Here is a 17,317-nt window from a genome sequence, read left to right on the forward strand (position 1 = left end):
TCCTAACGGTTTACCCTTATAGTCTGATGATTTACTTACGTAGAGCTCTGAAGTTTGGCTGGGGCCTGGGGTTCCACTCTGAACCTTCACTTGGTGTCTCAGCATCTTTCAGCCGTTCTTAGCTCTTTGGCAAAGGTGGTGAAAAGAGTCATCTCTATTAGAAGAAAGATCTTCATGACCACTCCAATCTCTCTGCTTCCTTCCTGTCTGAATTTCCTCTCCATGTTTGTTAAGATTGGAAAAAGAATAGAGCTGTGAACGTGAACAGTTAGATGTTTTAGAGCTTCCCGTCCACCACACCCTGCAAGAATGTTCCCTTGCATTAATTTTCCCTTCGCACTTCCTTCTGCAAGATGTGCCTGAAGACTTGTATAGTTTTAACACACACAATGCGAAAAGCTAGATGTTTACATTAACACACACACTTAAATATCTACTTGGATTTTGATGGTTTCAAAGTGAACTCTAACAGATTTATTCCAATGACACCGCCAACGTTCATAGTTTTAAAAAAAAAAAACAACTGTTTGTGGAATTCCCTTCAAAGCCTCAGAAGATTATTTTGAATACCTTGGTGGTTGCAAATCAATTTGAAGTCAAATTTTCCTTAAATCAACTTTATTGAGGTATAGTTTACGTATTATACGGCTTCCTTGGTGGCTCAGATGGTGAAGAATCTGCCTGCAGTGCAGGAGACCTGGGTTTGATCCCTGGATTGAGAAGATCCCCTGGAGAAGGGAATGGCAACCCACTCCAGTATTACTGCCTGGAGAATTCCATGGACAGAGGAACCTGGTGGGCTACAATCCATGAGGTCACAAAGAGTCACACACGACTGAGCAACTAACACTTCATTTCACTTTACGTATAATAAAGTGCACAGATTTTAAATGATTGATGAGTTGCTTGTAGACTGATTAAAAGCAATGCTGAAGGGGAAATTTATAATGATTGAGGACAGACCCTTGGAACAAACCTGCAGCTTCCCAAATGGCTCCTCTGATGGACATATGTTCTGGGAGAGAGTTCATCAGTTAGACTATTTAAAGACCTATTCATTCACTTGACAATGAATGAGCCCCAATTAAGGACTAGGCATTGTTCCAGACAAGAGGACATGGCATCTTAAAAAACATACATCATTTTTCCTCTGTGAATTCTGGATTTTGGTGGGGGTGATGACCATAAGTGATAAATGTGTGATGTAATTTTAGGAAGCAATTCAGTTCACTTCAGTTGCTCAGACATGTCTGACACTTTGTGACCTCATGGACTGCAGCACACCAGGGTTACCTGTCCATCATTAACTCCCGGAGCTTGCTCAAACTCATGTCCATTGAGTCAGTGATGCCATCCAACCATCTCTATTGTTCCATCCTCTATTGTTCCCTTTTTTTCCTGCTTTCAATATTTTCCAGCATCAGGGTCTTTTCTAATGAGCCAGTTCTTCACATCAGGTGGCCAGAAGTATTGGAACTTCAGCTTCAGCATCAGTCCTTCCAATGAACATTCAGGGTTGATTTCCTTTAGCATTGATTGGTTTGATCTCCTTGCCATCCAAGGGACTCTCAAGAGTCTTCTCCAACACCAAAGTTCAAAAGCATCAATTCTTCGGCACTCAGCCTTCTTTATGGTCCAACTCACATTTATACATCACTACTGGAAAAACCATAGCTTTGACTAGATAGATTTTTGTTGGCAAAGTAATGTCTCTGCTTTTTAATATGCTGTCAAGGTTTATCATAGCTTTTCTTCCAAGGAGCAAGTGTCTTTCAATTTCATGGCTGCAGTCACCCTCTGCATTGATTTAGGAGCCCAAGAAAATAAAGCCTGTCACTGTTTCTATTGTTTCCCCATCTATTTGCCATGAAGTGATGGGGCTAGATGGCATGACCTTAGTTTTTGAATGTTGAGTTTTAAACCAGCTTTTTCACTCTCCTAGGAAGCAATAACTGCTATGAAAAGGAAAAAAGTGGAGTGAGGAGACAGAAAATGCTGGTGGGCTATTTTTAAAAAGATAATACAGCCATGTAATATATCTTTATTTTCTTTTCCTTTTGTGAAGAAATCTCAAGACCCAGATTCTCCATAAGCTACTTTTAAAAGGGACATGGAATCCTTCCATAAACTCTATTCTGCAGAATGCTAGAGTCTATAGACGTTTCATTTATATACAGGGGGTCATATGGCTAAAGAAGCCATGGAGAAAGTTGGATAAAACAAAGCTAAAAGCCAGTCTTTACTGAAGGTTTTCTTAGAGACTTTAATATTCTAATACGAACTGTAAATATTCACAAGGAAGGATGGTAGCATGCAAAGTTTTCCAAACTTTTTTCTCCCGGGAATTCTTTCAACTCGGAGCATCTCAAACAAGTGGTGACCTGCCTAACACACTGTGGGAAATTCTGTCCTAGAGTTTTCATGCCACAGGAGATGGGAAAGCAACAGAGAGGTTCAATTATTTGGGCAGGAGGAGGAGAGGTGGGAGCCTGGGCTTATTAGCTATCTCTCCAGAATGTGGAGCACCCGCTGTGGGTCAAGCAGGTCTCTAGGGCTTTAAACACAGACCCTTTTATGCAAGCCTACCAAGGCAGCGGGAACAGGTATTGTCAAAGCTCCTGTTTGCTAGTGGGGAAACTGCTATCAGAGGGTCAAATACATAGTCAGAGGTCACACCATTCATTACAGAGTCAGGATGGGAGCTTCGGCTTGTTTGAGTCCCAAACCCCAGCTATCAAATCCCACAACACCATGTTGTCTAAATGGTGGGGAGGATGGGTTGCAACCCAATGAGCAAACCTGTCCTTTTCCCACCAGTCCATCTCCTTATGCTCATAAGCCCCACAGTCTCACAAGGGATGGATTTCCATCTGCCCTGCATGGGGTCAAGTGTTTGCTGCTCCATGTCACGCTGGCCATGGAACAGGTACTTGATAACTTCCAGTAGCCTGAGTCCCGTCCATGTAAGCTCAGTAGTGAAACCAGACGGCTGTGACCTTGAGCAGCTCTGGACAGAAATCTACTGGAATCTTCTCTCCACTTCTACCTCTTTACCCAGCATCTTCTCCTCACCTTTCCTTCCCCTGAAGCCACAGATCTCATTCCTCTTCATCTGCTGAATCCACTGGAACCTGGGGTCTCATATACACACCAGCCCTTCTGCTGGGGTGCCTGTAAGGGACCCCAACCTGATAGGGCTGCAGTGGCTGAAAGCTGGCAGTGCAGTAGGCTTTGCTGGGATGTGAGGTGAGAAAGGCGCCCCCTAGCTCTAAGTGGAGTCTTCCACGTCGTGTCTGCAGGGATTTTTGTATTTACTGGAAAGAGCAAAGACATCTTTCAGGAAAAGATCTGAGACAGATGTTTTTCCCTACCATCCTGACCTCTCTCTCCTCAGACTGCTAGGGAACCAAGTAGAGACTGTGTGAGCTTAGTCCCTCAGTCAGGTCCGGCTCTGTGACCCCATGGACTGTAGCCCACCAGGCTCCCCTGACCATGGGGGTTTGCCAGCCAAGAATACTGGAGTGGGTTGCCATGCCCTCTTCCAGGGGATCTTCCTAACCCAAAGACTGAACCCAGTTCTTCTGCATTGCAGGCAGATTCTTTACCATCTGTCTGAGCCACCAACCAGCTGCTCGAGTAGAGATCAATCACTCCTGTTGATTCATTACTGATTTGGTTAGAGGGAGACTGGTATTTTTGAACTTTATATGCAGTAACTTGGGTGTTCCAAACCTAAACTCCTGTCCTCTCTCTCCATCTGGACTCTTCCTCCTGGGCCTCCATCTGACGCACAGCCTTGACCCCTTCCTGGCCTTCAAGTTGGAAACTCTGCCCCTTTTCTTCCACCTCAAATCAAGGACAAGAGCCTTATCAACTTAACCTCTGCAGGAGCCTCTAAGCTGCCACTCCCTGCCTCCCCACTGCCTTGGACATTGGCCCAGCCCTCTGTCCCTCCCAGGCTGCTCTGACACCCCTCAGCCCTCTGCTGGATGCCACCCTGAATGCCAGTCACATGCCAAGCCATCCGGAGGCCTCTGCGCAGAAGTCAGCATCAGGTGCCAGGACTTTAGGAAGCTACTTTGAATTGGACACATAGCTGAGCCCTGTGCTGGGCAAGGGAACCATTGAAGGGTTATCCAGACAGAGATGGGAAAGATGATTTCGTGAAGACTGAGCAAAGATGCAGATAGTGAGTGTGCGCTGTGGGGTAGTGTGTGACCTTGATGAAGTTTGAAGGACAAGAGGTTCTAGCTCCTGTTCTACATAACAAAGCAGCCCTAAACGTAGTGCTTAAAACAATGGCAACATTTAGGTTGCTCATGGATCCGCCCTCTGTGGAAGGCTTGGTAGGCATAGCTCACCTTTCATTGAAGGCTGGAATCCTAAGCTGGCTACAGGCTGAAACTTTAACTGGATTTATCGGCTGGAACATCACCATGTGGATCCCCCATGAGTAGGGAAGAGGGGCTTCCTTACAATGTGATGTCTGGGGTCTAAGTTCCCATGAAAGAGCTGGGGGATTCACTATTAACTTTCAAGACTTAGCCATAGAGGTCACAGAGCACCACTTCTGCTTCCTTCTCTTTTTTAGAAGCAAATAGGTAAGACTGACCCATATTGAAAGGAAGAGAACGCAGATCCCACATCTTGATGGATGAATGTCATGTCACATTGTAAGGGGTGTATGTGGGACAGGAGACATTGGTGTAGCTGTCTTTGTAAAACATGATCCACCTAGAAGACTATGGAAAAGAGGCAGGCAGAGTCCAGGACCTGTAGCGTCAGGGATGACACTCCAAAGGGCATTGGTTTTCATCTTGTGAAAAGTGGGGAGCCAGTGAGAGTTATTAATCTGGGTGTAACTGGCTCACATTGATGTTTGATAAAGCTCTTCCTGGAGTGATGAGATGGAAGACTGGAAGGCGGCAGACAGGAGATCTGTGAGAGGCTGTTGAAGGAATCTGGCAGAGATAAGAGAGGGAGGGCCTGAAGCCAGACATAATCTGGAGGTGAAGGCAGGTCAAATGCAAGAGGCGCCAGATGAAATCACAGTGGCACCAAATGTCAGAGGTGAGGACCATGCATCCAGGAGGATTTCCGGTTTCTGGCTTAGGGCACTGAGCGAACATGATAGGGAATTAAGGAAAAACCAGAGAGGTTTGTGGGGGGAGGATACTGGGCCCTATTTAGGAAGCGATTAGTCTGGGGGAGGGGTCTGAGAATGTCTGTAATGACATGTCCAGCACAACCTGTGATGCCCTTGAGTGTAAAAACCCTGGGGGACATTCTGGAGCATAGTCTGAGATGTGGGCACCACAAACGGGGTTTCCAGTGCACATGCGCAGAAAGGGCACCGTGTCCAGGGATGGTGACTACAGACAATTTGAGTGGGGCAGGTTGGGGGGCATTAACCTTCGGGGGTGATCAGGAGAAGATAATCTGGTAAGGTGTCCAAGACTAAATTGCCTGTATCCTGGACGTAGCAGGTGCTGTGGGCTTAGCAGGTGCTGGGCTCTCCAGGTGCCTGGCATGCCCAGTTTGGGGCCTGCCTCTCGCACAATGGAGTAGCCACGGCAGGTTCTTGCCCTCGTGAGCCCTTGGTCTCCCCAGCTCTGAGGTGCTAGGATCCACCCCCTCTCTCCCTCTCTGGACTTCTGTTTCACCATCTGTAAGAGAGGCTGGATCATTTTCTAGACTACCTTTATCACAAAATGTTGAGAATTCCAGTACACGAAAAGAAGCAGAGCTGAGCCTCCCTGGGGAGGCAGGGGTGGCGAGTGAACAGGCTTCCTCCTGCCACCCATGAGGCAGATGGCTGTGACCTTGAGCAGTTCTACACAGAAATCCACTGAAACCTTCTATCTACTTCAGTCTCTTTACCCGGCATCTTCTGCCCACCTTTCCTTCTCCTGAAGCCACAGGTCTCATTCCTCTTCATCTGCTGAGTCCACTGGAACCTGGGGTCTCAGATACACACCAGCCCTTCTGCTGGGGCGCCTGTAAGGGACCCCAACCTGACAGGGCTGCAGTGGCTGAAAGCTGGCCGTGCAGTAGGCTCTGCTGGGGTATGAAGTGAGAAAGGTGCCCCCTAGCTCTAGGTGGAGTCTTCCATGTCATGTCTGCAGGGATTTTTGTATTTACTGGAAAGAGCAAAGACATCTTTCAGGAAAAGATCTGAGACAGATGTTTTTCCCTACCATCCTGACCTCTCTCTCCTCAGACTGCTAGGGAACCAAGTAGAGACTGTGTGAGCTTAGTCCCTCAGTCAGGTCTGACTCTGCGACCCCATGGACTGTAGCCCACCAGGCTCCTCTGTCCATGGGTGTTCACTAGGCAAGAATACTGGAGTGGGTTGCCATGCCCTCCTCCAGGGGATCTTCCCAACCCAGGGACTGAACCCAGTTCTTCCCGCATTGCAGGCAGATTCTTTACCAGCTGAGCCACCAACACAGCTTCTGCCCTCTCTCCCTGGCTTACAGTGTCTCCTAGCTGATCCTGGCTTCTGACCTCTCAGCCCATCCTTCTTCCCTCTAACTTTGATTTGCATCACTGAGGGACAGTGTAAATTCCACGAGGCCCACTGTTCTGGGGTGGAGGCCACAGCCTCCCCTTCCCGGGAGCCCAGGGACAGTTAGATCTTCCCTTGACTTAGTGAAATGCAGGCCGACACAGGGAGCTTCTGAGATGGGTTGAAAAGAAGGCAGGCTCAGGAGGGGGGTGGCAGTGTTTGGACAAGTGTCTGCTTTTGTGTGTGTTGGCCACCTTGATTTGGATGTATGAGCAGGCAGCTTGGGCTGCACCCTGGGCTTCCAGAGGCTTTACACTGGCAGGTTGGAGGATGTCAGTTCTGACCCCAAAGCCTAGAGCGGGGCCCCTGTGGATGGCTGGCTTGGCTTAACAAGGAAATAGAAATGAGGGTGGATCCCTGTTGCTTTCCTGAGATGCCAGCCCTTCCAGTGAGGGAAGAGCTTTGGCAGACTAGGAGACAGACTGGCACCCCGCCCTTCCCTGAAGGAGAAGTGCTGTCCTCAGAAGGGGCACTTCCAGGGGGTTTGGGGCTCCGAGCCTGCTCTCAACCCAACAGCCAAGAGCCCAGGAGCACTGAGCGTGCAGCCAACTCCAGATGCCACGACCCCTCTCCACCTGTGCCACTGTGTATCTGTCCCGGTCAACCACGGAAAGCAGATTTGCTCGTCACATTTACTCACATCCACAGGACAAGGCCTATGGGACAGGGTGGGATGCCTTTCCCAGGCCTTTATCTTCATCCAGAGGAGGAGCCAGCATCAGCACAAATACCTCGTATAAGAAGAGGTGGTAACAAGCTGGGCTGGTGTGTTCACTGAAACGGCCTGGGTGAGAGCCCATCCTGCAGCCTCATTGGGGTATGAGAAGGGAGTCTAGGGGGATGGGTGTCGATGGGGAAGGGGAATGGAGGCCCGATCAAGAGGTGTGGAGCAGTGTGACACCCCTGCTTGTTTGTGACATGAATGGGCTGGGAAGGGGACCCTCAACCTTCATGGGACCCAGGAGGGAGGGCAGAGCTATCAGAGAAAAATCTGATGAGTCAGACCTTTAAGGATGCTTCTCCAACCCTGAGGTTTTCCTGCCATGTGACAAGAATGGCTGAAATGATGGGAATGGCTGCCATGCCTTGACCAAGGTTGGGGTGAAACGGGTCTGAGGATGATGGCATTTCACCCTGGGACCACCTGATGGGGAACGTGTTCCCAACGAACAAGGGAGGCAATGGGCCAGGCTGCTGGGCCTCTGTGCCCCAGAGTGGAGGGCAGAAGTGGGCAGCAGGGCTCCCTGTCCAGCAACCTCACTGCCCAGTCTCCTCGCAGGTGTTTGTGCTGTGCCATGGCCTCCTGCAGCTCTGCCAGCTCCTGTATAGTGCCTACTTTAAGAGCAGCCTCACCACCATCGAGAAGCGGTTTGGCCTCTCCAGTTCTTCCTCAGGTTTCATCTCCAGCTTGAATGAGGTAAGCAAGATGCTCTAGTCCATTGGAACCCACCCAAGCATTACCGTGCTCACAGGGTCCAGGAGGGGGCTCTGGAGGAGCAGATCGGGGAGGGGGCACATGGGGGATGGAGACAGCCAGATACACTTCCCCTGGCACCAGGCACTGAGCTGAGAGCCTCCGGAGTTTCCTGACCTCCTCACCACTCCCCTGCAAGCGGATGCTGCACTTCCTCCAACAGGTGAGGGCACCGGGGTTCAACAAGGTCAGTGGCTTGCCCGAGGTGTGCAGGCCTGCTGACTCCAAACTCCGTGCCACTGGTTGAGTTCTGTGACCACCTACCAGTTTACGTGCCCTCCGTCCATCCCCATCCAGAGGAAGATGAGCCGCAGGCACGCAGGTAGGGAAGCAGCTCCCAGAGGCCAACTCAGTGGCCTTGACTCCCAGACAAGGTCACAGGTCTATGACTTCCTGTCTTTTCTTTCCACGAGGCCCACTGTTCTGGGGTGGAGGCCATAGCCTCCCCCTCGCGGGAGCCCAGGTGCAGTTAGATCTTCTGTTGACTTAGTGAAATTCAGGCCAACACAGGGGCTCTCACGGGCAGCTTCTGAGGTGAGAGGAAAAGAAGGCGGGAGGTCTCCCAGCGGCCCCCAACCACCACCTTCCAGCCAGCTCATCCCCCAGCCAGCTCCCCACTGGAAACGCCCCTTTACCCTTCAGTCCTGTGTCCCCTCAGGCCCACACAGGAGTGCCCCTCAGGAACCCTCCCCACCACGCCAGGGCAGATCCCCCTGCAGTCCTCCCAGGACTGTTTTCACAGTGGTCATGTCTGTTAGGCAGAAAGCCTACCTGATCCTGGTGGCCACACCAGATCAGAGCCCAGGTCTGTCTGACGGCCACCACCACAAAGCCCCTCTTCTACAACCCCCGCCCTGTTCTTTGTCCACCAGCCCTGCTCTGCCCAAAAGCTAGCCCCCGGGCACACTGCTGGAATCTCTACTGCTGCCTCTCTTGACACGCGCTCCACCTCCATGGACTTCCTCCACTGTGATGGACACACCCTTGCACACGTGCAGCCCTAGGACCCATCAGTCATGCCTGCTGGCCTCATGGGCCTCAGACCCTCCTCTGAGCTCCCAGGCCCACGTGATATTTTCAGTTTTCTGGATGTCTGCTTTCTCTTTCCCAAACTCAGATGAGTTTTTCAACAATCAGGTTTTAGACATCCCTATGGGCATGCTGCTGCTGCTGCTGCTAAGTCGCTTCAGTTGTGTCCGACTCTGTGCGACCCTATAGACGGCAGCCCACCAGGCTCCCCCATCCCTGGGATTCTCAAGGCAAGAACACTGGAGTGGGTTGTCATTTCCTTCTCCAGTGCATGAAAGTGAAAAGTGAAAGTGAAGTCACTCAGTCGTGTCCGACTCTTCGCAACCCCGTGGACTGCAGCCTACCAGGCTCCTCCATCCATGGGATTTTCCAGGCAAGAGTACTGGAGTGCGGTGCCATTGCCTTCTCCGTCCCTATGGGCATAATCTGAGGCAAATATAAGAAAGTTAATTCCTTGAATCTAACAATCCTGTGTGTGTGCTTTGTAAGAAAATGTGCATCTCTCTGGGTGTATATCTGTTTCTACCTGTGTGTGAGTCTTTGTGTGTGTCTGTGTGTATGACTGCGTGTGTCTGTGATCTGTGTGTATATTCGTGTATCTGTCTGTGTGTATCTGTGTATCTGTGTGTGTCTGGATGTGTATCTGTGTGTGTTGAAGGGAAGTGAATGGGTGAATGTGTGGAGTACAATCCCATTGATTCATTTTTTTAAAATTTTTGAAAATTTTATCATTTATTTATTTGGCTGCACCCTATCTTGGTTGTGGCATGTGGAATCTTTGATCTTCATTGCCGCATAAGGGATCTTTAGTTGTGGCATGCGGATTCTAGTTCCCTGATCAGTGATCAAACCTGGGCCCCCTGCATTGGGAGTATATGGAGTCTTAGCCACTGGACCACCAGGGAGGTCCCAATCCTATTGATTCTGACCCCAGCATTTAAAAACAGACTAGGAAAGTAGGGGTCTTACTGGGAAAGCAGAGAGCAGCCAAATAAGAGGGAGCTTCATGGTCAAGCTCGAGGCTCCCAGCTTTTAGGGTGGGCAGTAAGGAACTGGCCTGGCTTCTTGAACAGAGTCAGGGCTGGGTGTATAGTCAATGAAGATGAGCCCTCTGGAGAGGAGCCTGGGAGACACCTGAGGTAGAGGACGGTGCATCCTGAAGTCAGATGGCTAGGAGGCCTTCACTAAGCCTGGCTTGAGCAGCTGGGGGAGAAGAAGGTCCTGGTGATCCTGCAAAGGAAAGAAAGACAGGATTTGGTAGCTGCTTGAGCCAGGACCGAAGGCTAAGTGAAGCGAAAGTTGCTGAGCTGTGTCCGTCTCTTTGCAACATCATGGACTGCCCAGTCCATGGAATTCTCCAGGCCAGAACACTGGAGCGGGTAGCCTTTCCCTTCTCCAGGGGACCTTCCCAACCCAGGGATTGAACCCAGGTCTCCCACATTGCAGGCAGATTCTTTACCAGCTGAGCCACAAGGGGATTGGAGGCACCACAGACCAAAAGGCAGCTGCCTGTCAGAAGCATGAGGGGTGTGAGAAAGAACAGGCCTGGTGGAGGGGAAGGCAAACTCATCTGATCGCCTGGAGTGTGCAGCCAGCCAGAGATGGGAGCCTGCACGCTGCAGGCCAGTCTCCAAGCCAGTGGGGCCCAGCGGTGAGGGGAAGAGGAGACAAGGTTGGTCGGATCCGGCCGGCAGCAGGAGGAGGGGCTTGGCTGGCAGGGAAGATGTCAGCATCTGCCAGTGAAGCACCAGCTTCACCTACAGTAGCCCTTAATGCCCGCTGTGGTTTGCCCTGGGTCCCTTTGTTTTGAGACATTAATGGGCAGGGATGTTTACAAACGCTCTGACAGGAAGTCCACAGAGCTGTCTGGGGCCAGGTCAGGGCTGAGGGGATGTGGCCTGGGCTGCAGAGCCCCTCCTCTCCTCAGCTAGAATAGCTGCTGCTGCGATTAAGGAAAATAATTGTTTTCAAAGGAGCTCCACTGCTAAAGGAAAGATTGGGAACCAAGGGCTTAAGCCAGTCATAAGAGCCATAGGGGCCCAGTTCCCTCCAATAACCCAGCCCAGTTTGCTCCCAGTGCTTGGGGCTGGGCGTCCCCAAGTCCTTTCTGAGCCTCTCTTTGGGGCCCTCCCCCATTCCTCTCCAAAACCTTGCAAGTCAGCCTCAGTTAGCTTAGCTGATACGGTCTGACATTTACAATTACTTCCTGAAAAATGATAGGGAAACAAGAAGGGAATAAAATCTAAGAAGCATAACAAAGCTTTGTTTCCAGGTACTGGTTACAGAATGTCCTAGAACCACATCTGGCCAGGAACTGGCGCAACTTCTCAGTCAGGCTAGGCATCCTCACCCACCTTCATATTCCCTTTCTCTGTGTGTCATAAACCATTCTTTTTCTTGGCTACACAGGAGGGGTCTCCTGGGTAATCCTTCCTCTTCTTGAAAAAGCCTACCGTTTACTCCTTCACCCATTCATTTCTTCAACAAACATTTCATGAGCACCAACTGTGTGTCAAACACCATTCTAGGTGCTGGGGAGACAAGAATGAACAGAAAAAAAAAATCTCTGCTCACATATCATTCTAAAGATAAGTATGACATTTACTTATAGAGATGTGCTTTTAACCACCCATGAGGGGATTAGAAGCACATGCAGAGCAAGGAAAGCCGTGGACTGGCTGAGCTCCCAAGACAAGAGCTGAGGTGCAGAGCCTGAGCTCTGAGAGCTGAGAGATCAGGGAGACAAGAAGGAACCAGCCAAGGAGACTGAGAAGGGGCAGCCAGGGGTAGCAAACTAGGAGACGGTGGTGTCATGGAAACTCAGTGAAAGGAGGGTTTTAGAAAGAGAGCAATGGTCAACTGAATCAAAAGGTGCTGAGAGATCAAGTGAGAAGAGGATTAGCCAGTGGCCTTGGCAATGAGGAAGTCACTGATGATCATGAGAAGAGCCACATACCAAGCTTCTGGTCCCTATTTCCTGAGACAGGGGAACCTGCTTTAATAGCTGGAAGGAGACTGTGGCTTGGTCAGGGCAGGGGCTATGCGTGCTAACATCCAGGGCTCCTCTGGCTCGGGTGAACTTACTTCCTGGGGTAGATGACCATCTTGGAGTCAAGGTCAGAAGATCTGCCAGCCCCTCTTTTACCACTGAAGAGCCTGCTCCCTAAGATGGGGCCTTTGATTCCCCTCTTTGGTGGGGCTCAGAGAGCAGGCCTTCCAGGAAGCACCAGGAGCTTGAGTTACTGGTGTTTCCAGTTGGGAAGGGACTTGGGGCACTTTAATCCTCATCCCTCATCATTTCATGCAAAGATGGGCTCGATAAAGGACAGAAATGTCATGGACCTAACAGAAGCAGAAGATATTAAGAAGAGGTGGCAAGAATACACGGAAGAACTGTACAAAAAGATCTTCATGACCCAGATAATCATGATGATGTGATCACTAATCTAGAGCCAGATATCTTGGAATGTGAAGTCAAGTGGGCCTTAGAAAGCATCACTATGAACAAAGCTAGTGGAGGTGATGGAATTCCAGTTGAGCTGTTTCAAATCCTGAAAGATGATGCTGTGAAAGTGCTGCACTCAAGATGCCAGCAAATTTGGAAAACTCAGCAGTGGCTACAGGACTGGAAAAGGTCAGTTTTCATTCTAATACCAAAGAAAGGCAATGCCAAAGAATGCTCAAACTACTGCACAATTGCACTCATCTCACACGCTAGTAAAGTAATGCTCAAAATTCTCCAAGCCAGACTTCAGCAATACATGAACCGTGAACTCCCTAATGTTCAAGCTGGTTTTAGAAAAGGCAGAGGAACCAGAGATCAAATCGCCAACATCTGCTGGACGATGGAAAAAGCAAGAGAGTTCCAGAAAAACATCTATTTCTGCTTTATTGACTATGCCAAAACCTTTGACTGTGTGGATCACAATAAACTGGAAAATTCTGAAAGAGATGGGAATACCAGACCACCTAACCTGCCTCTTGAGAAATCTGTATGCAGGTCAGGAAGCAACAGTTAGAACTGGACATGGAACAACAGACTGGTTCCAAATAGGAAAAGGAGTACGTCAAGGCTATATATTGTCACCCTGCTTATTTAACTTATATGCAGAGTACATCATGAGAAACGCTGGGCTGGAAGAGGCACAAGCTGGAATCAAGATTGCCGGGAGAAATATCAATAAGCTCAGATATGCAGATGACACCACCCTTATGGCAGAAAGGGAAGAGGAGCTAAAAAGCCTCTTGATGAAAGTGAAAGAGGAGAGTGAAAGAGTTGGCTTAAAGCTCAACATTCAGAAAACGAAGATCATGGCATCCGGTCCCATCACTTCATGGGAAATAAGATGGGGAAACAGAAACAGTGTCAGACTTTATTTTGGGGGGCTCCAAAATCACTGCAGATGGTGACTGCAGCCATGAAATTAAAAGACGCTTACTCCTTGGAGGAAAAGTTATGACCAACCTAGATAGCATGTTCAAAAGCAGAGACATTACTTTGTCGACTAAGGTCTGTCTAGTCAAGGCTATGGTTTTTCCTGTGGTCATGTATGGGTGTGAGAGTTGGACTGTGAAGAAGGCTGAGTGCCAAAGAATTGATGCTTTTGAACTGTGGTGTTGGAGAAGACTCTTGAGAGTCCCTTGGACTGCAAGGAGATCCAACCAGTCGATTCTAAAGGAGATCAGCCCTGGGATTTCTTTGGAAGGAATGATGCTAAAGCTGAAACTCCAATACTTTGGCCACCTCATGCAAAGAGTTGACTCATTGGAAAAGACCCTGATGCTGGGAGGGATTGGGGACAGGAGGAGAAGGGGATGACAGAGGATGTGATGGCTGGATGGCATCACGGACTCGATGGACGTGAGTCTGAGTGAACTCCGGGAGTTGGTGATGGACAGGGAGGCCTGGCATGCTGCGATTCATGGGGTCGCAGAGTCGGACACGACTGAGCGACTGAACTGAACTGACTGAATCCTCATCCCTCATTCACAGAAGTGGAAACCAACCCAGGGAGAGCCAGGGCTGATTAGGAGCAGAGCTTCTAAGGCAGAAACCCACTTCTGCAAGGGGCAGTAGACCAGCGCACTTAAGACAGGGCACTTTAAACTCAGGTTGTCCTGGTTTGAGCCACCTCCTGACCTCATGGGCACAGCAAGTTACTTAATATACTGAGTCCCAATTGTGCCACCTGCAAAATGTCTTGCTGCGTGCTGAAATGAGGTAGTGCATGTTGCTTGGTGGTTATTCTGACTATGAAATCAGAGTCTATAGGGATTTTGGTTAGAGAAAATGCACGTTTCTAGGAGCCAGCCAGATTAGGAGGCTTTCTTGAATTTGGCCCCAAAAGGTTTGGCCCTAAGATGGTTGAACTTCCCATAGTCTCTAGATACTTCCTTTGGTCTGGCCTAGAAGGCCGAGGCTGGGAAGGGTTTCTGACAACAGGGGAAAGCTGAAACTGCATGCTTGGCCCCCTGTAAGAATCTCTGGGCAGAGTTGGCACCACAGCTCTCTGCTTGAGCCCTTAGGTCACAACAGGCAGCGTCTTGCCTCTCTTTTTTGATGGTCAGGTCCACTATGGCTGGGTGAGGACATAGCCTGTGGTCTCACTTGGCTCCTCTGCTCTCTCTGCAGATTAGCAACGCCATCCTCATCATCTTCGTCAGCTACTTTGGCAGCCGGGTGCACCGTCCAAGGCTGATTGGCATTGGGGGTCTTCTGCTAGCTTTGGGGGCCTTTGTCCTCACCCTCCCACACTTCCTCTCAGAGCCTTACCAATACACCAAGACCATCATGGGTAAGTGGCCTCCCATTACTGCTTCAAGGGAATGAGGGTCAACATAATTCTGTATGTTTTGACTGTCAGATACACTCTGGGGAGAAAAGCCAAGGAGACTTTCTGGTGGGATAGGACGGCAGAGTTCAGGTATCCAGAAGCCCCCCTGCCAACTTTGTGAGACATCCCCTCAGTCCTCCTGTGCTTCTGGTGCACATTTAAGCATTTTTTGCTACATTCCAGTCAGGAAAAACTTCTACCATGTGTTTTTATAAGTTTCATAGTTTCACATTTACATTCTGAGTTAGTTTTTTATAAGATTCTTTTTCGTCTTTTCGCATATGGATGTTAAGTCCTTTAAGCATTGTTTGTCAAAAAGACTTTCTTTATTCCATTATTTTTTGCATCATTATAAAAAATCAGTTGGAATTTTTTTTTTAATAAAATAAGTGACACATTTTAAATTTATTTTTCGCTGTGCCGGGTCTTCCTTGTTACATGGGCTTTCTCTAGTTGCAGTGAGCGGCGGGGGCACTCTCTAGTTGCGGTGTGCAGGCTTCTCATTGCCGTAGCTTTTCTTGTTGCAGAGCATGGGCTTTGGGGTGTGCAGGCTTCAGCAGCTGTGGCATGGAGGCTCAGCAGCCGTGGCTTCCAAGCTCTAGAGCGCAGGCGTAATAGTTGTGGCGCGTCGGCTTAGTTGTTCCATGGCGTGCGGGATCTTCCTGGACTAGGGTTCAGACTCTCGTCTCCTGCGCTGGGAGGCAGATTCTTTACCACTGAGCCACCAGGGAAGCCCTCAGTTGGACATATTTGTAAGGGTCTATTTCCAGACTCTGTCTTCTCTTCCGCTAGTCTGTGTGTTCCTTTGTCACTGCCACGCTCTTGATTACTGTAGTTTTACAAAGAAGTCTGAAAGTTGGGTAGTGTGATTCCCCCAACACTATTCTTTTTCAGAACTGCTTCATCTGTTCTTATTCATTTGTCATTCCATGTAAATTTTATAAGCAGCTTGCCTATATGTTTAAAAAAAGAACCTTCTGGAAGTTTGATTAGACTTGTATTAAATTTGTAGGTCACTTTGGGGATAGTTGACATTGAGTCTGCCAGTCTATGAACACAGTATGCATTGCTGTTCAATTCAGTTCAGTTCAGTTGCTCAGTCGTGTCTGACTCTTTGTGACCCCATGAACTGCAGCACGCCAAGCCTCCCTGTCCATCACCAACTCCCAGAGTTCACCCAAACTCACGTCCATTGAGTCGGTGATGCCATCCAGCCATCTCATCCTGTTGTCCCCTTCTCCTCCCGCCCCCAATCCCTCCCAGCATCAGGGTCTTTTCCAATGAGTCAGCTCTTCACATGAGGTGGCCAAAGTATTGGAGTTTCAGCTTTAGCATCAGTCCTTCCAAAGAACACCCAGGACTGATCTCCTTTAGAATGGACAGGTTGGATCTCCTTGCAGTCCAAGGGACTCTCAAAAGTCTTCTCCAACACCACAATTCAAAAGCATCAATTCTCCGGCACTCAGCTTTCTTCACATCCATACATGACTACTAGAAAAACCATAGCCTTGACTAGACAGACCTTTGTTGGCAAAGTAATGTCTCTGCTTTTGAATATGCTATCTAGGTTGGTCATAACTTTCTTTCCAAGGAGTAAGCGTCTTAATTTCCTGGCTGCAATCACCATCTGCAGTGATTTTGGAGCCCCCCAAAATAAAGTCTGACATTGTTTCCACTGTTTCCCCATCTTATTTGCCATGAAGTGATGGGACCTGATGCCATGATCTTCGTTTTCTGAATGTTGAGCTTTAAGCCAACTTTTTCACTCTCCTCTTTCACTTATCAAGAGGCTTTTTAGTTCCTCTTCACTTTCTGCCATAAGGGTGGTGTCATCTGCATATCTGAGCTTATTGGTATTTCTCCTGGCAATCTTGATTCCAGCTTGTGCTTCCTCCAGCCCAGAGTTTCTCATGATGTACTCTGCATAGAAGTTAAATAAGCAGGATGACAATATACAGCCTTGACGTACTCCTTTTCCTATTTGGAACTAATCTGTTGTTCCATGTCCAGTTCTCACTGTTGCTTCCTGACCTGCACATAGGTTTCTCAAGAGGCAGGTCAGGTGGTCTAATATTCCCATCTCTTTCAGAATTTTCCACAGTTTATTGTGATCCACACAGTCAAAGGCTTTGGCATAGTCAATGAAGCAGAAATAGATGTTTTCTGGAACTCTCTTGCTTTTTCGATGATCCAGCGGATGTTGACAATTTGATCCCTGGTTCCTCTGCCTTTTCTAAAACCAGCTTGAACATCTGGAAGTTCACGGTTCATGTATTGCTGAAGCCTGGCTTGGAGAATTTTGAGTATTACTTTACTAGCGTGTGAGATGAGTGCAGTTGGGCCATAGTTTGAGCATTCTTTGGCATTGCCTTTCTTTGCTATTGGAATGAAAACTGACCTTTTCCAGTCCTG

The 17,317-nt window shown here is 48.9% G+C and overlaps 1 protein-coding gene across 2 annotated transcripts in view; it reads left to right on the forward strand.

Moving 5' to 3' along the window:
* The window catches only part of SLCO2A1 (solute carrier organic anion transporter family member 2A1), a 93,910-nt gene that overhangs the window by 37,745 nt on the left and 38,848 nt on the right, over window positions 1-17,317 (forward strand). Inside the window, exons 1-3 of one of the 2 annotated variants that reach the window (XM_042248475.2) lie at window positions 7,937-7,985; window positions 8,127-8,205; window positions 14,704-14,866. In XM_042248475.2, the coding sequence (XP_042104409.1) occupies window positions 8,185-8,205; window positions 14,704-14,866 (184 nt within the window). In that variant the 5' untranslated portion in view covers window positions 7,937-7,985; window positions 8,127-8,184. 2 annotated transcript variants of the gene reach the window in all.

This window comes from Ovis aries, chromosome 1, assembly GCF_016772045.2.
Source record: "Ovis aries strain OAR_USU_Benz2616 breed Rambouillet chromosome 1, ARS-UI_Ramb_v3.0, whole genome shotgun sequence".
NCBI lineage: Eukaryota > Metazoa > Chordata > Mammalia > Artiodactyla > Bovidae > Ovis > Ovis aries.